Source organism: Notamacropus eugenii, chromosome 2 (assembly GCF_028372415.1).
Source record: "Notamacropus eugenii isolate mMacEug1 chromosome 2, mMacEug1.pri_v2, whole genome shotgun sequence".
Lineage (NCBI taxonomy): Eukaryota > Metazoa > Chordata > Mammalia > Diprotodontia > Macropodidae > Notamacropus > Notamacropus eugenii.
Genome location: NC_092873.1, coordinates 78,797,022 through 78,819,259, shown reverse-complemented (window position 1 = coordinate 78,819,259; position 22,238 = coordinate 78,797,022). Strand labels below are relative to the sequence as shown.

Here is a 22,238-nt window from a genome sequence, read left to right as displayed (position 1 = left end):
GAGGTCGGGGTGCCGGGTAACGAGCGGCCAGCAGGCGCGGTGGAGGGTGCTCCCGAGCCCGGACTGCGGGCGCAGCGCTTGGTTTTCGACTCGGATCTAGAAACCGGCTTTAGTATTGAAGCCTGGAGGGAGGGAGGGGGGGGGGCTGGAGCTGACCCTCTTGTTACGAGTAGCCCCTCTCCCACGTGCCCGGACTCCCCCACCTCTACCTTAGGGAACTCTCCTGAAAGCTCACCTGTGGCTTTGGCAGAGGGAGGGGAGTTCAAGTCCTGGGGTGAGAGGCATTCAAAGAAGGTTTGAACCCCGATACTCTTTGCAGGTGAGAGAAAAAGCAGTACAGAAGTGGAGTGAGTAGTGCCCCTCCTGTTCATTTGTTGAAGGAGGATTTGGAAAAGAAAGTATTAAGACAGTAATAACAGGTAGGATCTGGCAGGTACCCCAAGACAGAAATAAATAAAAAAAATTGTACGCCATAGCCAGACTCTACCAAACTGTCCTACAACGCCTACCTTGCACCTAGTGAATCAAGTCCAAGCTCCCTGTGCCCAGGTCTTTTGACCCCCTGCGTAACTGGCTGCACTTACCTACACAGCTCCCTGATGTGTACCCTCCATTTCATTCAGTTTATCTTAGTATTCTTACTTTTCATTGTACAACGTCCCCATTAATTCCTTTCTCCCTCAGTTCCCTCACCTTGTAAAGTGGGGACGCTATAAGCACTTCATAGGGTCGTTGTGAGGATCAAATAAGATTGTATTTGTAAAGTCTGTAGCGCAGCACCTGGCATGTAGTAGATGCTTACCGAATGCTCTTTCCCCTTTCCCCCATTTCTGTGACTGATGGTACTGGAACCCCTGTCCAAACCTGTGAAGTTGCCCCCCCTTTTCTGTTCTCCTTGTTGCATTAAGAATACATAGCACAAATTTTAGTTTTCGGTGCTGTTGAATTCAAATTATGTTTAAGAAGCTTGTTTCTTCCAGTGTCCTCTTTGTTTTCTGGCTTTTTTTTTTGTATCTACCACAGTACTGATGGTTAATAGGCTTTCATTAAATTTGATTTGATTGATTGGTTAACAAAGGTATGGCAGTCTACAGATAAGGGAGCTCCCTAGTGGTTTTAGAAGTTCTAGACCTAGCTTAGAATCGGGGAAGGGAATGATTGGAAGAGGAAGGCTATAGGGGATAGCGTGGGGAATAGTCACAAGCAAAACTAGCTTTCTGCTCTTTAAAGGGAGAATTAAAGAGGATACATAAATATAAGGGGATATCTTAGATTTCCTCTTGGATAATTGGGGATTGACTGAACAAATTGTAGTGTATAAATGTAAGAGAATGTTATTACATTCTTAAGAAATTATGAGGCTATTTGAGTAAATCTTGGGTAATATCAATGTCTGCAGAGTGAATTGAACATTACAAGGATGACAGGATTATAAAGAAAATTTTGAAATGCTTAAGAATTCTGATTAAAGCAGTGATCAACCTGTCTCTGGAAAAACTAAACCATATTTTACCCACGTAACAGAGATGATGGACACAAGGTACAGAGACATGCATTTTTTGACTTGGCCCCTGTGCAGGTAGATTTATTTTGCTTGTTTTTGCTTATTTGTTAAGGCTTTTTAAGTTGGAGGGCAGTAGGGGTTTGCAATAGGTATGCGAAAGAAGGCTTAATAGCACAGATGCTTAGGACAATTTTGAAAATAATATTATAGAATTTATGTGCTTTTTTTAAAGGAAGAAGTATTAAATGGAGATTTGGGGTTTCACAGAGAATTCTTTTGTGTTCTTGGGTATTGAAATGCTCTTTAGTGTTTAGGTTCATAATTTAATGGTTTTTGTTATTTTCTATTCTTCTTTTGTAAACTTCTTTACGACATGTCTTCAGAAACCCACTTGTGCTGTGCAGGGAGTGAGACTTTAAAGCCTTGAGAGCATTCTTTGGAGGAGAGAAATCTGATCTCTGCACCTTTTCTTTGGACTTGATTAGCCATCAGTTGCTTCTTGCTCCTGGCAGCTTCCTTCTTCTTCCAGATTCTGTGGTCTCAGGGCCATGGGAACCTCATGCCCATTTTGGTGAGAAACATCTTTCTTCCTTATATTCCAGTACTTCATCCCAAATCAGCTTACCATGAATAGGGTCCTTCTTTATGTTTTGCATGACTTCACATGTATAATTTCTATCATATTGCTTGCCTTCTCAAGGGGTGGAGATTGTAGTTGCGTATGTCCTTCGTTTTCGAAGAGGACCATGCCATCAGGGAAATAATGATATGACTTGCTGTAGCCTTTGATTTGAATGAGGGAGGGCTGTGCAAGATCACCAACCTCACTTTCTCCTCCAGAGCCATCTGGATTCAGTGGCCAGATGTTCATCAGGATGACTAGACTAGCTCAGGATGCAATGGGAAACCCTGGCCTTTTTAGGCTAAATAAAGCCTTTCAAGGTTCTCCCTTTGAGTGAGGTAGCACCCATTCAGTGAATAGGCCTCTTTGAGAAGTGAGTCAAGGGATGCCCACTTTAATTGAAAAACTTTTGTTTAATTAAAGTGGCCAAGGGTTGGGGGAGGGACAGGAGGGAGGTAGAAAATTTGAAACTCAAAATTTTTTAAATGTTTTTTTAAATTTTAAATGTAATTGGGAAATATTTAACGAAATAAAAATATGTTTGAAAAGGGTTCCTCTTCCTGGTATACAACACTCTTCCCATTCCTTTATTGATTCTTCTGTTTCTTCCTCTTAGCCTCTTCTTCCTGGTCCACCCTGTTTTTCTCTTCTCCTATTCTGAGTTCAATCCTTGCCCTAAGCTACCCTACTTTATTTACATAAAGCCCTCAATTCATTCATATATTGTTTGCCTTTCACCCTGCCTTTCTCCAGATTATGACAAGTTTGTGTGGTAGGATTGCTAGGTGACAACATTCGTGGGTCAGGACCCTTGGGTGCCTTGAATATATTCTGGCCTAGTTTGAAGTGACAAGGCAAAGGTGGGTCTTTGGGAGGTTTACCAAAAAAGAAGAGAACTAGAGGACAGTATCTGCAGTAGGAATGTATATTGAGGATAATACAGGAGAAAGGAAGGGATAACGGGGCTGGTACCTGGGGGATGAGGGTAAAGGTTAGTCCAGAATTTGATAGGAGAAGCTTTCAAGAATGAGGAAGAAGCGGTAGAAATTATATAGTTATGAAGTAGGGGAATAGAGTGAATTTGAGAAAGGATGGAGTCCAGAGGTGGAACCAGCCAGCCACAGTTGGGTTCTAAGTACCTCTCTTCCCTTCTTTTAATCCTTTTCTTCCTGATTCATTTGGATTCATTAGTTCTTCATCCTACCCAACTTTGGTATAGAAATCCCTAGTCCTACTGAAGAAAGCTCTCACCCCCAGGACTATGGAACATATTCAGTTCCTGCAAGTTCATGTATTTGATCCGGGATAGCTTAAGGAAGTATTGGTGGTGGCTGGAGAGGTAAGGGGTAATATCCTAGAAGATAGAGAATTAAAAAATTTGGGGGTGGGAAGGTTAAATCTAAAGGATGGGACAAGTTCTCAGTGTCCTCTGCTCCCATAGGTGTGGACTCCATGAGATTTACCCTTTAACCTCTGCTTATCCCAGAAGAAAAGGGAAGCCTGAGATATCCTGGCCCTGCTCTTCCAGTTCAGTTTGGAAAAGTAAGAAGAATTGGAACTGTGGGAGTAAGACTGTGGCTGTTAGGGATAGATATCTGGGTCTCAAGCAGTGGAGAAATTAAATTAATGATTGGTGGCATTTATAGTACTTTAAATTTTGGAAAGTTCTTTATAGATGTTAAATCATTTGAAATTCACACGAATCCTGTGAGGTAGGTGCTACTAGGATCCCCATTTTCCAGATGAGCAAACTGAGTTGAGGGAGTTTAAGTGACTGCTAGTAAGTGTCTGAGGCTGGCTTTGAACTCAGGTCTTCCTGATTCCAAGTCCAACATTCTCCATCGAAACCACCTAGCTCACTAAAGTAAAAGTTACTAATTAACCTCTTAAACATCTGTTGGGACTAAAGTCCTTTTCTAGTTGGTGACATGTCTGGGGAGTGGCTCCCCCATTGCCCAGAGATGGGTAAGCAAGACCTGAGGAAAAGGAATTTTCAGTCTTCATGAGAGTTCCATTGTGTTTGTCAACCTTTTCCCCACTCCCCCCTCCCTACTCCCACGACCATAGAATTCTTGGAATGCAGCCTGGGCTGGTTACTTGGGAAAAAAAGAGACACAACAACAGCAAACACTTATACCACCTTCTTGGGAAGCTCCAGATATAGTGAAAATTGAACACAGACTGACTGGTATTTATTTATTAAATACCTGTTGCATTATGTGGCCGCTAGGGGGGAAAAGGCTTTAGCAAAACCATTACTCTTCTTCCTACCGTGTTGGGGAGATGACATACCCATAACAATGTTCCAGGTACCACCAGATTAAAAGGGATTGAAGGATTAGCCCCGGAGGAGTACACTGTGTAAAGACTTGAACAGCCCTTTATTCTAACACTGTACCTTTTTTCTCCTTAGGCAGCAATTCTTGCTTTATCCTGCCCTAGTCTCTTCCACCAACCTTACATACATATGTTTTATGGGTCTAATTCTGATGACTACCTCCCTGGAAGACTCAGACAATTACCTGGTTATCTGATGGTGCTGATGGACTGACTTTGAGTCCTGACTAACCTTGACCTACTACCTGTAGCTCTACAGTATAGTCACATTTCAATTTGTAGATTAGGTTCTGAAAGCCATATGTAAGCCACAAAGTGATATGGTTAAAATGACCCTTGAAGTGACTCATGAATACATTATAGTATCTTTAAACAGTTATAGCTGGAAAGGGACTAGAGTCTCTTTGAAGGAAAGCAGTCTGTATTAGAGAGTAAAGAAATGGAAGTTATTGTAGAAAGAATTGAAAATAAATTTTGTTTTTCGTTATATTCAACTTCAGTATTGATCAGGAAAGTAACTGGTCTTCTCAAATAGAAAAAAAGTAGATACATTCTTAAATAGTTATAAAAACCAATGATTAGGGGAAAACGTACTCTCGAAATGGCTTTATACATAAGTGTTATTCTTTTAAAAGTGGGCCTTCTTTTTTCACCACAAGGAAGCCCAAGGAAATGCTGACCAGAAACCCTAGGAACGTTAACTAGAACTGCCCTTCTCATTAATCTGCCAGGTTCAAGAGAAAGGCTTGTGGGTATAATGAAAAGGAGACACTGGAATCACCCTCATCCTGTGGCTCATACTCACCGAATAGAATGCCAGATTTGGCCCAACAAGTTTAATTGAATCAAGGTGAATTGTGTATGTTGAACTCATATAGCATCTACCTGGCATTTGCATAAGGCCTGTTAGAACTGGAATATATTCACCCTGGTACCTTTTTACCTTCATCCTTTTATTGTCACATCTATTTTCATTTATATCAGTAGGGCAACTGCTCCATAGGGAGAGAAGTAGGATGGGTTGCTTATAGTAGGAAATTTCATACCAAAAAAAAAAAGCCTTTTTATAGAAAGCTAGAAAATGAGAATATATATGAGAGCTAAATCTTGTGAGGAATGAGATATGAGAGCGCAGGGCTGGGGAAAGGTTTTGGAATTGGATCCAAAGTAAAATTCAGAACTTAAGAAGAATTAAGTACTGAGTTGACATAAGAATGAGGCAAGCACTGGGATGGGTATGGAAGGTAGCTGACATTTTTAAATGTGTAGAACTTCAAATGGAAATAAAGGCTGAATACCTTGGGAAAAGGAGAGCAGGGGCTGGATGGAAGTGAATGAGAGAGGACAGGTATCAGATGTCTGGCCCCAGTGGAGAATAGCCAAGGTCCAAAACACAAATTTCTTTATTATTATACAAAAAGAACAGCTCATACACTTTACCTCCCACCTCCCCTTCCCCATTCCCCTGGTCTTCCAGGAGTCTACATCAAAAGTACTTAGAAGGGCCTGGAAAACTCTTCCCTTCTTCCCCACTGGCTCAGATTTTTCTCTTCTGGTCTCCTCCCCACCCACTCTTCCTGTCTTGAATTACATTTCAGTCCCCTAACCTTCAGCAGCTGGGATAAGGGGGAATGTGTAGGAAGCCCAGCTCTTTCAAACATACTCCTTAGCAGAATTGGACTTGGGGTAGGAGCGCGGGGCCTGGTACCCTGCTTTGCTTTCCCTAACTGGGCAAGAGCAAGAGAGGAGTGCACCCCCCAAGATAACCAGGGCAGAACCAGCCCAGCCGATGAATATGGCAGAACCAAATTCATACCTGTGGAGAGAGGTAGAGGAGTTAATGATTAAAAGCATCCAGTTATTTGGCCTGTAAACTGTAAGGGCTGCATCATTCTTCCCGTAACACTCCTATGAATCCCCGATCCTGGTTATGTCCCCAAGTACCCAGATAAGAGTCTCATACTTACTTAGTATTCATAGGGACTAACGGATTATAAAAATCTGATATAATTTGGTGGCCATACCAGGAACAAGCAATGAGGGCAGCGAGACCTGATCAAGAAAGGAATGATGGTTTCAGAGATGATCCTGTGAATCTCTTAACCTAACTACCCTACTTCACAAATCATGAGAGGTCATTTGTCCAGGGGAGCCTGGAAAAAGTCCCAGGTCTAAAGCAATACTACTAGACTGTGAACAGGGATAGGAGAGGGGAGACAGGGCATCAGGGAGGGGAGACTTAGTCTTAGGGTGTGGGGTGGGAGACAAGGACGACTTACCAGCCACAATGAAGACTATACCACCTGACATGGCAATTCGAGCCTTTTTCACCTTATCATCACCCCCACATCGTGTACACTTCATGCCCGTGGCAGCCACCATCATAGCCAGAAAGCCCAAAACTATGGATACCACCATTAGGGCCCGGGTGGCCTGTAGGGGAGCTGGAAAAGGGAAGGAGGCTTATTGTCATTGCTTTTAGTTAGGGGGAGCAACAAGACCCATAATTTATTAGTAGAGTGCTCTCCAGGTGAGGAAATTCCATCTACTAATGCTACAGTAACTAGCACCTGAGGTTGCAGATAGTAAGGTAGAAGGGAGGTCAAAGGGTGGGGCTTGACACAATGGCTCCAAAGCCATTATTTCTAACTGTCTGCTGGACAGTTATACCTGGATTCCTACTAATACTTCAAACTCCATATGTGTTTTAAGTAAAATTCATCACCTTTCCCTTAAAAAACCTCCCCACCCCAAACAGTCTCCAAATTCTGACAATTCTACTCCAATATTTTTCGCACCTAGTCTTCTTCATATACACTGCTACCACTGTAGGTTAGGCCCTTACCCTCTGACCTGGACAGTTTAATAATCTGTGTCCTCACTAGTCTATACTTGGAATCTTTCCCTTTCTCAAATCCATTTTTTATTCAGGTGCCAAGTTAATATTTTTCAGTGGCCCACTCGGATCACATTGTCTACTCAAAAATCATCAGTTTTTCTCTGTCCACACGGAATAAATTTCTGCTTCCAGTGCAAGGTTATCTGTAATATCTGACTCCAACCTTATTACACTAAATATACTCTAGTGGTCTGCCAAAGGGGACTGATTATTCATCCAGTTTTGTCCTCTCTTCTGTCTGACTACTCTTTTCTCTTCCTTGACTGGATTTGAGATGGAATCCCATTTCTACCTTCCTTTCCTTCAAGACCCCTCTTCAGTCCTGGCTCCAGAAGGTGTTCAAGTAAGCTCTCCCTATTCAGTAGCACTTTGTCCGTATCTCTTATTTGAATACCTATTGTCCGTTTTGTAACTGTGTTCATGCCTTCCCCTCACTGTTGGGTTGTAGTTAATTAACAGTACATATTTATAGTTTCTATAATGCTTACTGATTTAGAACTTTCCTCACAGCAACCACCCGAGGTTCCTAAAGGGCAAGATCTGTTGTATGTCTTTGTAGTTCTACTTCTTGGATCCACTATGAGACCTTATTACACCTAAGTAAGGCACTTTATCGAACAGAAGAAATACTTAGGAGGCCAAGGGCCTCATTTCTTCTCGGGATGCAAGTATCCCAGCTTCCTCTATACCGAGCAGTTGTCTTCCTTCCCCTCCCACTGACCCCTGTACCCTTCGGGAGTGGCTCATCTTTCAACCATCTCGCAAACCTAATCCTCATCCCTTACTTCAGTATCTAAACCACCAGTCCCAATTTCGTCCACATACTCAGGCCTGAGGAGAGGCCCCTCAACTCTCCCCTCATCCTGGGGCGAGCCAGCAGTAGCCTGATCCTTCTCTCTCCTCCATTCCTGCTTCCTCTTCCCGCACCTGAGCCTTCCTGTTCAGTCCCGGCCTCGCCCCGCCCGAGGAGCCTCGCCTCAGCTCATGGACAACGCCCGGGGCGCCCAAGTTTCGGTGAAACTGCCCGGGGGAGCGGCTTCGGGAAACAGAGATAGCCCCTCCAAAGACCCCGAAGCCCAACCTGGCTCAGGCTCCGAGTGCCGAACCTCCCTTTGACCTCCCTTCGGCCTTACTATCAGCAGCCTCGGGTGCTAGTTACTATAGCTAATCAGGGAGATAAGATTAGAGACTGTGGCTGCAGGCCCCGAGTCTCCCGGAGACTCGGGCATTCCGGCCCCCAGTTTTCCTGTTGCGCTCTAGTTTGCCGATGTCCCCTCAGGATTTCCCTCTGCCCCTACCCTTGTTGGGACGCAAAGAAACACAAGCACTCTCCATCCCTTCAGTCCTCAAACTTCTCACACTGCAAACCACCCTAATCCCTTCACTTTCTGGTCCCTCTCCTCTCAGTGGCCTCTAAGAGCCTTCACTTAATGGAGGAGAAAGAAAGACTGGAGGTGGATAGGTGAGGAGCTGGAGGGACATCTAACTCAAAGAAGTTTTATAGCGAGTGGGGCCAGATGAGGAGGGGAAAGGCGAGAAATCGGAAAGTGGAAGGGAGAGGGTCTTAAACTTTTCCCCTTCTGGTAAGCGCGCGTAATTTCGTTCCCTCCTTGAACACAGGATCTTCCCCCCCACCCAGGCCACCTAGGCTTCGTTAACTTCAGATATCCCCATCCCCACCTACCTCAGCTTTCTTCCCTCCTCCTCACCTCGACCTCCTTCACGTACATCCCAACTTCCCTCCAACTTCTCCCTCAACCAGAAAGACCTCAAGTGAGCCGTTAGCCTCTAGACCTCTAAACTTCTCCCATTGTGGCTCTCCCTCCGAGAACCTAGATCCCCTCCCCATTCACCCCCAGCACCTTCACTTCCCGCCCTTTCCTCCCACCATCTCCCGTCGGAACTCAAGTGACAGGTGCTCCCCAGCCTCACCAGACAGAGCGAGGACTGAGTCGTACATCTTGCAGCTGATGACGCCGGTGCTCTGGCTGACGCATTCCATCCATAGCCCCTTGTACATCGCCTGGGCAGTAATGATGTTGTCTCCAGCATAGGAGCTCATCTGCCACTGAGGGATCGCAGTGCAGGCTATCAATCCCACCAACCCCAGAGCGGCCAAGGCGAATCCCAACAGCTGAAGACCAGAGTTTGCCATCCTCCCCACCCCCCAAAAAAAGAAGATCCTACAATAAACGAAAAAAAGTCTTTGGGGCAACTTTTTACAAAGTACCCCTCACTCCCCTACTTGGCGGTGTTTTCTGAGAGAATCCTGAAAAAGTACTTCTATGGTCAGAGCCTTTACAATTTTATAATTATTTTCTCCTTTTGAACACCCTACAGTAAACAGAAGAGACTTCTCCCGGGGTGGGGCGGGGCAGATGGGGGACCCTAGGTGAGCAGGGTAGGTGGAAAGGCGGGACCAGGAGACAAAAAAAAAAAAAAAAAAAAAAAAAGGAGGTCGCCGCTCCCCTTCCCCCAGTCCCTAGGTCAGACAAAAGGAAAGGTACTCTAGGGTAGAAGGTAGAACTCCCCAATGCCCACGCTTTGTTTTTAGGGGCCTCCGGGGCGTTCTAGCGCTGCTGCCAACCCTACCCAAACAAAAGGTGAGCAAGCCTATCGGGCCAAACGGCAGAGGTTGGTCCCCGGGTCTCTAGAGACTTCCAACTAGAGTAGCTAGTTCAGTTCACCTGGCCGGTAAAAAAGCCCCCCCCCCCCCCCAAAGTTCCGTTCCCACAGCTGCCGCAGCCTTCAGTCAGTTGGAGTGGCTGCCGGGCTACAATTCAGTTCCAGAGCAATGCGGTCCAGAATGGCAGCTAAGCTCTAGGGTGGATGGGACAGGTGCAGCTAGAGCACCTGTTTATAAGACCCTGAGGGGGAAGGGGGAGGAGAGTGGAAGGGGAGAGGGACAGGGGCGTGGCCAAGAGGTACTGGAGAAGGTGACTTGACGTCACAGAAAGGGACAGTCATCTAGACCGGAAGTCCCCCAGACACACACCTGCACAGGTGAGACAGTGGAGTACGGAGTCTGGAACCCTGGGATGTGCCACTTCTCATCTGGAGGATCTGAAAGCAGGGAACAACCTGAGGGTCTCTGAGGCTCCTCAGGGAAGGGAGGACTTTTGACTACCTGAGATTTTCCTTCCCATTTTCCCTGAGTCACCTGTGGTCCCTCCACACACTGTCTGACCTCTCCTTCCTCTTCCCCTCCCCCACCCCCTTTCGTTTGGCTCTAAAGCCTAGTTCGGCCTCACCCAAGCAAATTGTCCCTGGACACCGGCGCCCCTGGTGCCACCCAGTGGGAAAGGGATGGAGAACCAGCTCCTCCTAGTGCAAGCAAGTCTACCTGTCCTGAACTCCTCCTTTCTGCTCTGCATTTCTCTGTCTGTCTATCCGGTATATAAAAGCTCATACTTATGGTATGCTCCTATCTCATACCCTACCTAGAGAAAGCTCCAAAATATCGATAGGGACCATGTTTTAGCTCAAATTTGCTTGGAGGAGGAAAGCTTGGTAGGTAGCAAGAGCGTGGCCCCTGGCTGGGGTTCAAATCCCAGCTCTGATCATTACTACCTGTATGACTTTGGATAAGCCACTTAACAACCCTTCTGGACTTTTGTTTCCTATCTGTAAAATGACCACATGGTCTCTTGAGTTTCCTTCCAGCTGCTAGACCTTTTAGTGCCTTGTAACAATCCTTTGTTCACAATAGGAACTTAATAAATAATTATGGTATTGCTTTCACTCCTCATTGCTCCCTTGCATCCCCTTCTTTCAGTCTCTACCCCATGTCAATTCTTTCTACTATAACCCCTTTTCCCCTCCCAAATATTCATTCCTATCTCTGGACTTCATCATAAGACCTTAACTCCTGTCATGTACATTCCATTCCCATCTCCCAGTGGTGGCCCCTGGCTCCATAATAATTTATCACATTTATGAAGAGCTCTTTCACTCTAACTTTCCCTTCCTCATCTCTCTCAGCATCTCTTTCCCCTATCTTCCTATCAATCTTTGTCTTCTATCTTTCCTGTCTGTATTTCTACCCCATATTACCCCTATTTCATATCTCTCCCCCTCTCTCCATCTTTTCCCTCTTATTCCCAATCTCTTGTTCATTTCTTTCTGTCTTATATCTCTCCCCAATTCCTCTCCATCTCTTCCTCATGTCTTGTTCCACTTCTTTCCCTTCATTTCCTATCTCTTTCTATCATTCTCCCCTCCTATATTCTCTATATAGTTTTCTCCCCAATCTCTCTTCATTTCTTTCCCCATTATCCTGCCTGTGATAACTTAGCCTTTCTCCATCTCTCTTCTATATTGTTTATTTTTCTTTCCATTGTTTCTTTAACCTAGATATCTTATACTTCTCTTTCCAGATCTCTTCCTATCCTCACTTTCTCCAATCTCATTCTTTCCATTTGTCTTCCCTTTTCTCTCATTTGTTTCCCTTCCTTTTATATCTGTCTTCTCCATCACTCTTCTTTCAGTTTCATTTTCAATTCAACATATACCTATTAAATTCCAAAGCATATTGCTGAAGATAAAACAATAAACATGAAACAGACCCACTTTCAAGGAGTTTACAATCTAATGGAGTGTAGGAGCATCAACATAATTATAAGAAGGATACATTAAATGAATTGGAAAAGTCCAGAGAAAGTGCTCTGAGAAATCTAAGGAGTTTCTTACTGGGAAGACTTCATGTGAGGTGAGTCCTGACCTGTGCTGGAAAGGGAGGGATCTCTTCAGATTGAGCAGCTTCTTTATTTTGGAAGTCCATTCAGACAATGGTTAAGTTGTACTGTAAAAGGACAGAAAATGTAAAGTATGATATGACTGTAAAGTTTGGGGTTGTAGAGGAACTTTAATACCAAGATAAGGAGTTTATACTTTATTCCTTGGACAGTGGAGAATTACCAAAGTTTTGGGGTATGAAAGAATGATCTGACTATGGTGGTACATCAAATTGGAGAAAGACCAATTGTGAGACTATTATGATAGCCTAAGCAAGAAAAGATAGAGTTTGACTGCAGTATAGAGGAAAAACATATGAAAGTAAAGAGATTTCAAAGACAGAATCAAGAGAATTTGGCAGCTGATTGGATATATAGCATATGGAAAAAGAAAACATCAGAAGTTATTCCAAGATTGCTAGTTTCTGAGTGACTATCCCTTTCTTTTCTCTTCTCCTCAGTCTTGCTATCCATATCTCTCTTTCCATCATTCTTTTATCTTTCTTTCCATTTCCATTTCACTCTTTTAATTTCTCTTCTCAGGTCTCTCTCTTACATCTCTCTATTCTATTTCTTTTCCCGTCTTTTTTGATAGCTCTCAGCCTCATGCTTTCTGTCTTCCCCATTTCTGTCCTTTTTCTTCCTGTCTCTCAATCATCTCTTCCTCCCATATCTATCTTTCTTTCTGTCTCTCTATTTCCCTTCTCATCTTCTTTTCTAATCTTTGCTAATCACCTCCCTCTTACTTTATCCTTCTCATTTCCTGTTCTGATCTTCATCCTTCACTTTCTCCCCTTTCTTTCAATCGTACCCTTTTTTGCCTTTTGTCTTCTGATCTTATTCTCTCCTGTGTCTCTAGTTATGACAAGAAAAGTCACTTCCTTAAAATTTTGAATGCCTAATTTTTAAGCCTTCCTTACATACAAAAGTTTCCACCTCTATCACAGACAAAGAATAACCAAGCTATCCTTGGACTGTGTAACCATCCTGATGATTGTTATTGGGAGCTGACTGACCCAACTTCTATTCTCAATACCTTTCTTTTCCCCTCTCAGGGGATCTATAGGATATTACACTTTGTCTTTTGCCAATTACAGTTCAATTAACTCCACATCCAAAATCTTTTCTCACACATATATGCTAAAATTCAAACGAGTCTGTGATCTTACCATATTCAAGAATGGCAATCCATCTAAGCCAGCCCATCTAGTGTGACTCTTCTCATAAATTTTTCATAGGGGGCCCCACCCTATATATTGGGGGTACTCTTTATTTTCTCTTGACAGTGCCTGGGCTCACATGGATTCAAAGAATCATAGATCCAGAGCTGGAGAAGACCTCAGGAGCCATCTAATCTAAGCCTCTTATTTTACAGTTGAAAAAGCTGATTAAGCATCTTTGTCAAAGTCACAGATATAGAAAGATGAGATTTGAACACAGGACCTCTGAATCCAAATCTAGACCTCTTTCCATTGCACTACATTACCATTTATGACCAGTGTACATTCTTTTTCAATCATACATTTCTTTGATAGCATCCTTTACTCTGACTCCTCTTATTTCCTTATTTGTTGTGTACTTCTCCATTTTGCTTTTAGTGATAATCCATTTTAATTCTTTAGAGACCGAAGTGTTTCATATATTGCAGCCATACAATAAGACTGGTAGAATAGTGATATTAGAAATCTAGACCTTTATTTCAGAGAGACAATTGTGTCATGAAAGGAGCTTTGCAACTTCCCATAGACAGTCCAGTTTACTTTCCTTCTTGTGGTTAATGCTGAGTCCTACCCACTGTCCATTTGTAGTGCCTATCCAAGGTATATGTACCAATCAATGAGGCTGTCAAACCAAATTGCATTTCTGGACCATAGATATTTTTGAGTGTTATGAATCACATTCAGGAGACTTTGATGATATGAGGTTTGAAGCAACCGGCATAATTTTGTACTCAAATAGGAACATCTGAGGGTCCTCATCATCTGTATAAATCTTCAATTTCAATTTGTACCCTGCTCAGAATCTCCTCTATACCAGTAGTGGACATCTGATAATAGTGATGCTCATACAAACCCATCACCTTTACCATCTTTCTCTTTCTATTCTCTCTTCCAATTCATGCCTGATTATCTCTGGAAAATCTCTCTCTTCATTCCTTTTGGAAGCCCAAAATCACTTTAATCATGTCTGATAAACCAGAGTAGTATTAGTGCTAGACCATTATCATGGAAAAAGGAAAGCTACAGGTTTCAAAGTCATATCAGATGAAAAAAGAAACTAGTTCAATAATCTTGTAAAGCCTTTCAGGAAACTCCTTGAATTAAATTTGCTTTACTTCATACACCAGGTTTTGAGATGCCCCTCCCCCCAAAATCTATCATGATGTTATAATTAGGAGGCGATTCCTAATTCAAATAGGAACTAAACTAAATGATCTCTTTTTTAACTCTAGGATTCTAGAATTCAATTTTTATATTTTACTATATTGCTTAATTCCTAGCACAACAACAATATGACAGTACAGTAGGATAGTGTAGAAATGGAAATGCAGGGGGCGGAGCCAAGATGGCGGAGTAGAAAGATGCACATACACATAGCTCCGAACGCACAACCCACAGAACGGCTAGAGGGGACCAACTCACGGTGAATTCTGCACCCAGAGGCCATGGAATATTGGAGCGAGGGAGATTTCTGTTCTGGAGAGACCTGCAAACCTCTGGCGGCGGGTCCTTCCCGCTGCGGACTGGGCGCCGGGACTGGGAGCAGAGGGCAGCCCTGCAGCGGCCGCGACACCGTGAGGAAAAGATCCGAGCGGGCTACGGGGACGGGATCTCCAGTGGCCACGCGGGTCCCTCCACCCACAGAGGGACCTGCAAACCTCTGGCGGGGGGGTCCTTCGTGCTGCGGACTGGGCGCCGGGACTGGGAGCTGAGTGCAGCCCTGCCACGGCCGCGGCACCGAGAGGAAAACATCCGAGCGGGCTTCAGGGACGGGATCTCCAGTGGCCACGCTGGTCTCTCCACCCACAGAGGGACCTGCAAACCTCTCGCAAAAGGTCCCTCGCACTGCAGATGCAGAGCCCAGCCCAGACCTGTGGCGGCCGCGGCTCCGAGAGGTACAGATCCGAACAGGCTTCAGGGACGGGATCTCCACCGGCGGCACAAGCCCCTCCACCCACAGGTGACGGGGGTCAGTGAGAGAGTCTCTTTGGCAGGTTGAGAGGGGAGTGGGGTGCCCCCATGGCTCGGGCCCCCCCCCCGGGAGATAGAAGCTGAGAGGTGGTTGCAGACAGGGGCTCCCCAAGCAGGCAGGAGCCTGGATCCATTGTGGAAGGTCTGTACATAAACCCCCTGAGGGAACTGAGCCTGAGAGGAGGCCCTGCCCCGACCTGACCACCTGAACTTAATTCTCACACTGAATAGCAGCCCTGCCCCTGCCAAAAGCCCTAAGGCGGGAAGCAGCATTTGAATCTCAGTTCCCAAACGCTGGCTGGGAGGACGAGGAGGCAAGGTGGGTGTGAGGAGAATATTCAGAGGTCAAGTCACTGGCTGGGGAGAATGCCCCGAAAAGGGAAAAGAAATAAAACTATTGATGGCTACTTTCTGGGAGAACAGACATTTCCTCCCTTCCTTTCTGATGAGGAAGAACAATGCTTACCATCAGACAAAGACACAGAAATCAAGGATTCTGTGTCCCAGCCCACCCAATGGGCTCAGGCCATGGAAGAGCTCAAAAAGAATTTTGAAAATCAAGTTAGAGAGGTGGAGGAAAAACTGGGAAGAGAAATGAGAGGGATGAAAGAGAAGCATGAAAAGCAGATCAGCTCCCTGCTAAAGAAGAACCAAAAAAATGTTGAAGAAATTAACACCTTGAAAATTAGCCTAACTCAATTGGCAAAAGAGGTTCAAAAAGCCAATGAGGAGAAGAATGCTTTCAAAAGCAGAATTAGCCAAATGGAAAAGGAGATTCAAAAGCTCACTGAAGAAAATAGTTCTTTCAAAACTAGAATGGCACAGATGGACGCTAAGGACTTTATGAGAAAGACAGATATCACAGAACATAGTGAGAAGACTGGAAAAATGGAAGATAATGTGAAATATCTTTTTGGAAAAACAACTGACCTGGAAAATAGATTCAGGAGAGACAATGTAAAAATTCTGGGACTACCTGAAAACCATGATCAAAAGAAGAGCCTAGACATCATCTTCCATGAAATTATCAAGGAAAACTGCCCTGAGATTCTAGAACCAGAGGGCAAAATAAATATTCAAGGAATCCACAGAACACCGCATGAAAGAGATCCAAAAAGAGAAACTCCTAGGAACATTGTGGCCAAATTCCAGAATTCCCAGGTGAAAGAGAAAATATTGCAAGCAGCTAGAAAGAAACAATTCAAGTATTGTGGAAATACAATCAGGATAACACAAGATCTAGCACCCTCTACATTAAGGGATCGAAGGGAATAGAATAGGATATTCCAGAAGTCAAAGGAACTAGGACTAAAACCAAGAATCACTTACTCAGCAAAACTGAGTATAATACTTCAGGAGAAAAAATGGTCTTTCAATGAAATAGAGGATTTTCAAATTTTCTTGATGAAAAGACCAGAGCTGGAAAGAAAATTTGACTTTCTAACACAAGAATGAAGAGAACCATGAAAAGGTGAACAGCAAAGAGAAGTCATAAGGGACTTACTAAAGTTGAACTGTTTACATTCCTACATGGAAAGACAATATTTGTAACTCTTGAAACATTTCAGTATCTGGGTACTGGGTGGGAGTACACACACACACATGCACACATGCACATATACATAGAGATAGAGTGCACAGAGTGAATTGAAGAGGATGGGATCATATCTTAAAAAAAAAATGAAATCAAGCAGTGAGAGAGAAATATTGGGAGGAGAAAGGGAGAAATTGAATGGGGCAAATTATCTCTTATAAAAGAGGCAAGCAAAGACTTATTAGTGGAGGGATAAAGAGGGGAGGCGAGAGAAAATCATGAGGTCAACTCTCATCACATTCCACTAAAGGAAAGAACAAAATGCACACTCATTTTGATAGGAAAATCTATCTCACAATACAGGAGAGTGGGGGACAAGGGCACAAGCAGGGTGGGGGGGAGGGGAGGGCATGGGGAGGAGAATGCAATCCGAGGTCGACATTCATGGGGAGGGAAAGGATCATAAGAGAATTGAAGTAATGGGGGACAGGATAGGATGGAGGGAAATATAGTTAGTCCTATGCAACACAACTATTATGGAAATCATTTGCAAAACTGCACAGATTTGGCCTATATTGAATTGCTTGTCCTCCAAAGGGAAGGGGTGGAGAGGGAGGGAGCTAAAGAAGTTGGAACTCAAAGTGTTAGGATCAACTGTAATGTTCTTACCACTAGGAAATAAGAAATACAGGTTAAGGGGTAAAGAAAGCTATCTGGCCCTACAGGACAAAAGAGAAGACGGAGACAAGGGCAGAGAGGGAGGATAGAAGAGAGAGCAGATAGGTCACAGGGGCAATTAGAATGCTTGGGTTTGGGGGGGGGAGGGGAGAAAAGGGGAGCAAATTTGTAACCCAAAACTTTGTGAAAATAAATGTTAAAAGTTAAATTAAAAAAAAAAAAAAGAAATGGAAATGCATTTAGAGCCCAAGGACCTGAGTTCTTACCTCAATTCTACTACTTGCTGCATGAGGAAGTCATCTAATCTCTTTCAAAACTGGTTTCTTCATCTGTAAAAGGGTAATAAATAAGTGCATTTTCAGCCTCCCAGAATTAATTATCGGGAGTGGGTGGGTGGAGAGAGCTTTGTGAACCTCAAAGTGCTGTGTAAATGTGTGTGCTGTTATGATGAGCTCATTATTTTCATCTAAGAGGTCAATAAACATTTGTGGCCATAATATACAACAATAATGTTCCTAAGGGTAAAGAGTATGCTGAACTTTAGAAACCCTTTTGTAACATAGGTACTATCTATAATTAACTGCCAGTTGTGCATACATATTATACTAAAGATCCAAAATATAGCCATTATCCTCAGGGAATTTACAATCTAGTTAGGTATGGGGACATAATCAACATATATTAACACAATACAGGACACAAGCAATTGAATATTTGGTACAGATTAGAAGCGCTATGGGGACTCCCCATATCTCCAACACAAATGCTTTCCTTAATCCAATTCTCTTTCCTATTTCCTCTCTTTTTGTTTCTACATTTCCTCTCTTTCTTTCCATACTTTTCTTATCTCCTAGCCTCTTAATCTTTTCTACCTTTCTCCCTCATCCATCTTTCCAGTCTTTCTTTTGCTTCCACCATAATTCTTCTGTCTCTCATATAAGATCATAGGATTTGCATCTGGGAAAGTCCTCAAGAGTCCAAATCCTTTATCTTCATCAAGTAATTTTCTCAAGGTCATATAGTTAGAAAGTGGCAGGGATAGGAGTCAGACCTTGACTATAAATTCAATTCAACAAACACCTTTTAAAAAAACATTTTTATTTGAAGTTTTGTGTTACAAATTCTATCCCTCCCTCCCTGAGATAGTAAACAATCAGATATAAATTATACATGTGCAATTATGTAAAACATTTCTGTATTAGTCATTATGTACAAGAAGACCTGAATAAAAGAAAAAAATGAAAGAAAGTGAAAAAAGCATACTTCACTTCGTATTCAAACAATATCGATTCTTTCTTTGGAGGTGGATAGTATGCTTCATCATTAGTCCTTAGGGATTGTCTTAGCTCTTTGTGTTGCTGAGAATGGCTATATCATTCACAATTCTTCATCAAACAGTATTGCTGTTACTGCATACAGTGTTCTTGTGGTTCTGTTCACTTCATTATGCATCAGATCATGTAAGTCCAGGTTTTTCTGAAATCATCTTATTTGTCATTTCTTATAGCACAGTAATATTCCATTACAACCATATACCACAGCTTGCTTAGCCATTCCCCAGTTGATGGGCATCCCTTTGATTTCCAATTCCTAGCTATCACAAAAAGAGCTACTTTAAATATTTTTGTAGAAATACGTCCTTTGCTTTTTTTGAATGTCTTTGGGATAATCACTTATTAAATGCTTATTATGTATAAGATCCTGCTATGTACAAGGCTCTGGGCTAGGCATGGGGTTTACAAAGATGAAATAAAAACAAAAAACAGTCCCACCCTCAAGGAACTTACAACATTTAATGTTAAAATTGGATACACAGAGTACTCTTTCCACTATGCCATGTCTCTCCCATCTTTTTCTCTTCTATTCTCATTATCTATTTTATCTCTCATCCCATATTTCTCTCCCAACTCTTTCTCATTGATAACCTTCAATTTTGGGGTTCCTTTATTCTTTTCCTATCTCACATCTGATCCTGTCTCTGACTCATGTCTCTCCTCTCCTCTCCAGCCCTGTTCCTCTACAGCATACTATTCCATAGAGGAAATTGGTGGTGCAGTGACTAGAACACTGTGCCTAGAGTCAGGAAGACCCAAGTTCAAATCTGGACTCAGATACTTGCTAGTTGAGTGACTCTGGGTAAGTCACTTAATTTCTGCCTGCCTCAGTTTCCTTATCTTAAAATAGGGATAATAATAGCACCTACTTCTCCATGAGGATCAAATGAGATAATATTTGTAAATTGCTTAACATAGTGCCTGTGTTAATCCCAAAATAGTAGGTACTATATAGATGCTTGTTCTTAACAGTTGTAACAAAACTTGTAGGCCCTATGTAAATGCTTATTTTCTTTCCCTTCCCCATCTGTTTGCAGATAATGTCCCTATTTTTACACTTATTCCCAACTCACAAATTTTTTCTCAGTTTCTCTTGGATCCCTGCCCCACCCCATGTCTCAGCTCATTTCCCCCAATTTCCACTATTAGTACTCTTATCATCTCTCTATTTTCTCATCTCATATTTTCCTACAGCTTTCTTCTAATTTTTTCTTACCATTTCTTATACCATCTTTTTCTCCTCTATCCACCCAAGTCTACCTCCCAATATCTTTTATACACACACACACACACACACACACATACACATGTATGTGTATACATACATACATTCACTACTCCCTCCTGTTTCTTAGTAGAATGAGTAGAAGAGTGAAAAAACATTAGATTTAAAAATCAGAAAACCCACATTTGAATTTTAGCCCTTGTATTTTACCAGACACATCACTTAATGTCAATGAGTTTTGTCTTCCTTTTCAGGAAAACAGGGATAGTTTTCCATACCTTACTTCCCAAAGTCATTGAGAGGTAAGTGCCTTAGGAAATATCATCCCTTCTCCACCCCCACCCCCCATACTTCTCCTTTTTCTTGGATTTCTCAATTCTCCTTTTTGACCTCTCTGCTTCCTTTAAAAAATTTAGGCACCCTTTTCTTATTGAAACCCCCTTACTTCATCAGCTCCAATGACATGGTGCTCTCGTCTCCGTTCCTTCATCTTCTCCATTGGTCTCTTTTCTTCCCCACTGCCTGAAACCCTGAGTCTCAAGCTTTCACCTTCTCTTCTTCAATAGCTACTAAACACCTAGACTGGTGGTGGCCACACAGGTGGCCATATGCTGGCCAATACTGTTGAAGAAAACAACATCTCGGCCTCTGTAAGCCCCAAGTACCCAGACCAGGGGAGGCCACCACTGACACCAAGGTCCATGACTCAGCACCTTCTCCTCCTTTTGCCATCATCGGATTCACAAGACTCAGCCCTCTCCAGAAAGGGGGAGTTCCAACATACCTCTGAGAAACTGAATTTGGAGGTCTTTTGGCCATTAGATCTGCTGCCACAAGTACAGACACCACCCACTCTTTCCCATTTCATCAAATGTCATGAGAAAAATAACACCTCAGACTAATAGAACCAAGTGCTCCAATACCAAGTCTCTCATTGTTAAGATTTCATCAGGTACATAGTTTCAAACAACTGGCACTGTGTGTGTTCAGTAGGCCTTCAGGGCAGCTAATTACCAGGTATTTATGGACTCAGATGCTACCCAGTCCAATCTTCTTACCACCTCTAACCCATGCTCCCTGGTTTGACAGTGAGAAAACAGCATCACAGGGCCCTGAAGGTTGGGAACAAATTATCTCCCTGCCCCTTATGCCTATGATTCAGAGTCTCCATCTGATAAGATAAAACCTCTCTTGAATCTCTCATCAACACATAACTCAGCCATCTCCCTCCCCAGTCTTAATCCTCCTTTCCTCTCCAGTTCCATTGCATGCTTTGTATAGCCTGTCCTATCATTAGCAAGCCACTTGTCCTCAATCTCCTCTTACATCTTTTCCAAAACATGGCTCCTTCCAGAAGAGTCTAAATTCCTGGCCACCCAGTTTCTTTGTCCCTTACTTACTGTCATCTAGAACCTTCTCTCAGCCACCATCACTAACTTCTCTTTTTTTTTAAGGTTCACTATATCATTCTCTTCAGATTAAAGTTGCAGTCAACCACCTGCATCTAGGTCACTTTTCCCTTTATCAAATAATTCAGTACCTGGCATACAGCCTTCCTCTCCAGCCCTCGTGCTCTCCTTATACTTGGGGACTTCATATACATATAGTATCTTGCAACACATTGGTCTGCCAAATCATCATCCAACTCAGCTCCCATGGCTTCTTCCATCTTCCTTATTTCTTCCTCAACCAGGGATAGATCAGCCACAGTTGTGCTAGCTTTATGATTCTGAGCTCTAAAATTACCCTCTGATCATAATCTCGCCCTCTGTCTCACTCCTCCTAAACATCTTCTTACATCCTCACTACAGCTCCTCCAGTCCATCACCTGTTTTTACACTCTTGACCCTATAATTATCCAGTTCAAATATCCATCCTTCAAGCCCTTTTCCATTGTCCTGTGAACTTCTTTTGACTCTTGCCAATCTTGTGTTTACCCAATCATCAGGCTTCATTCCTGTTCCAATGTTTATGCTGATGGAGTCCAATGCAAATTTATATTACCTAGCTTCAAATGAGCGTTATTTGTATGATAATCTTTTCATCCTTCCTGAACTGGTTTCCCATCACACTTCTAACAGTGGTTATACCTTCTATACTCTTAAACCCTTAAATTCTATAAACATCCCTTTCCTCTCTTACCAAAAATCCTTACCTACTTTACTGAAAAAAGTTCAGTGA

The 22,238-nt window shown here is 43.0% G+C and overlaps 1 protein-coding gene and 1 long non-coding RNA gene across 2 annotated transcripts; one reads left to right on the top strand and one right to left on the bottom strand.

Annotated features, from left to right (window-relative positions):
- Positions 1–319: 319 nt before the first annotated feature.
- LOC140525671 (uncharacterized) lies at positions 320–4,950 on the top strand. The gene is made up of 4 exons (XR_011974086.1): positions 320–419; positions 1,888–2,075; positions 3,568–3,668; positions 4,540–4,950. It is a non-coding gene; the product is annotated as an uncharacterized lncRNA (long non-coding RNA).
- Positions 4,951–5,848: 898 nt separating this feature from the next.
- CLDN7 (claudin 7) lies at positions 5,849–10,198 on the bottom strand. Its single transcript, XM_072641266.1, has 4 exons — positions 9,295–10,198; positions 6,743–6,907; positions 6,431–6,515; positions 5,849–6,279 (listed from the first exon to the last, which is right to left on the bottom strand). The coding sequence occupies exons 1-4, from the start codon at positions 9,515–9,517 to the stop codon at positions 6,117–6,119; spliced, it is 636 nt and encodes a 211-aa protein (XP_072497367.1). The 5' UTR covers positions 9,518–10,198; the 3' UTR covers positions 5,849–6,116.
- Between the last annotated feature and the right edge of the window lie 12,040 nt (positions 10,199–22,238).

Coding starts and splice junctions, on each gene's coding strand:
- CLDN7 (XM_072641266.1), bottom strand. CDS start 9,517: ATGGCAAACTCTGGTCTTCAGCTGTTGGGATTCGCCTTGGCCGCTCTG. Junction 6,908..9,294: donor CTCAGTCCTCGCTCTGTCTG/GTGAGGCTGGGG, acceptor TCCCTTTTCCAG/CTCCCCTACAGGCCACCCGG. Junction 6,280..6,430: donor TTAGTCCCTATGAATACTAA/GTAAGTATGAGA, acceptor CTCTCTCCACAG/GTATGAATTTGGTTCTGCCA.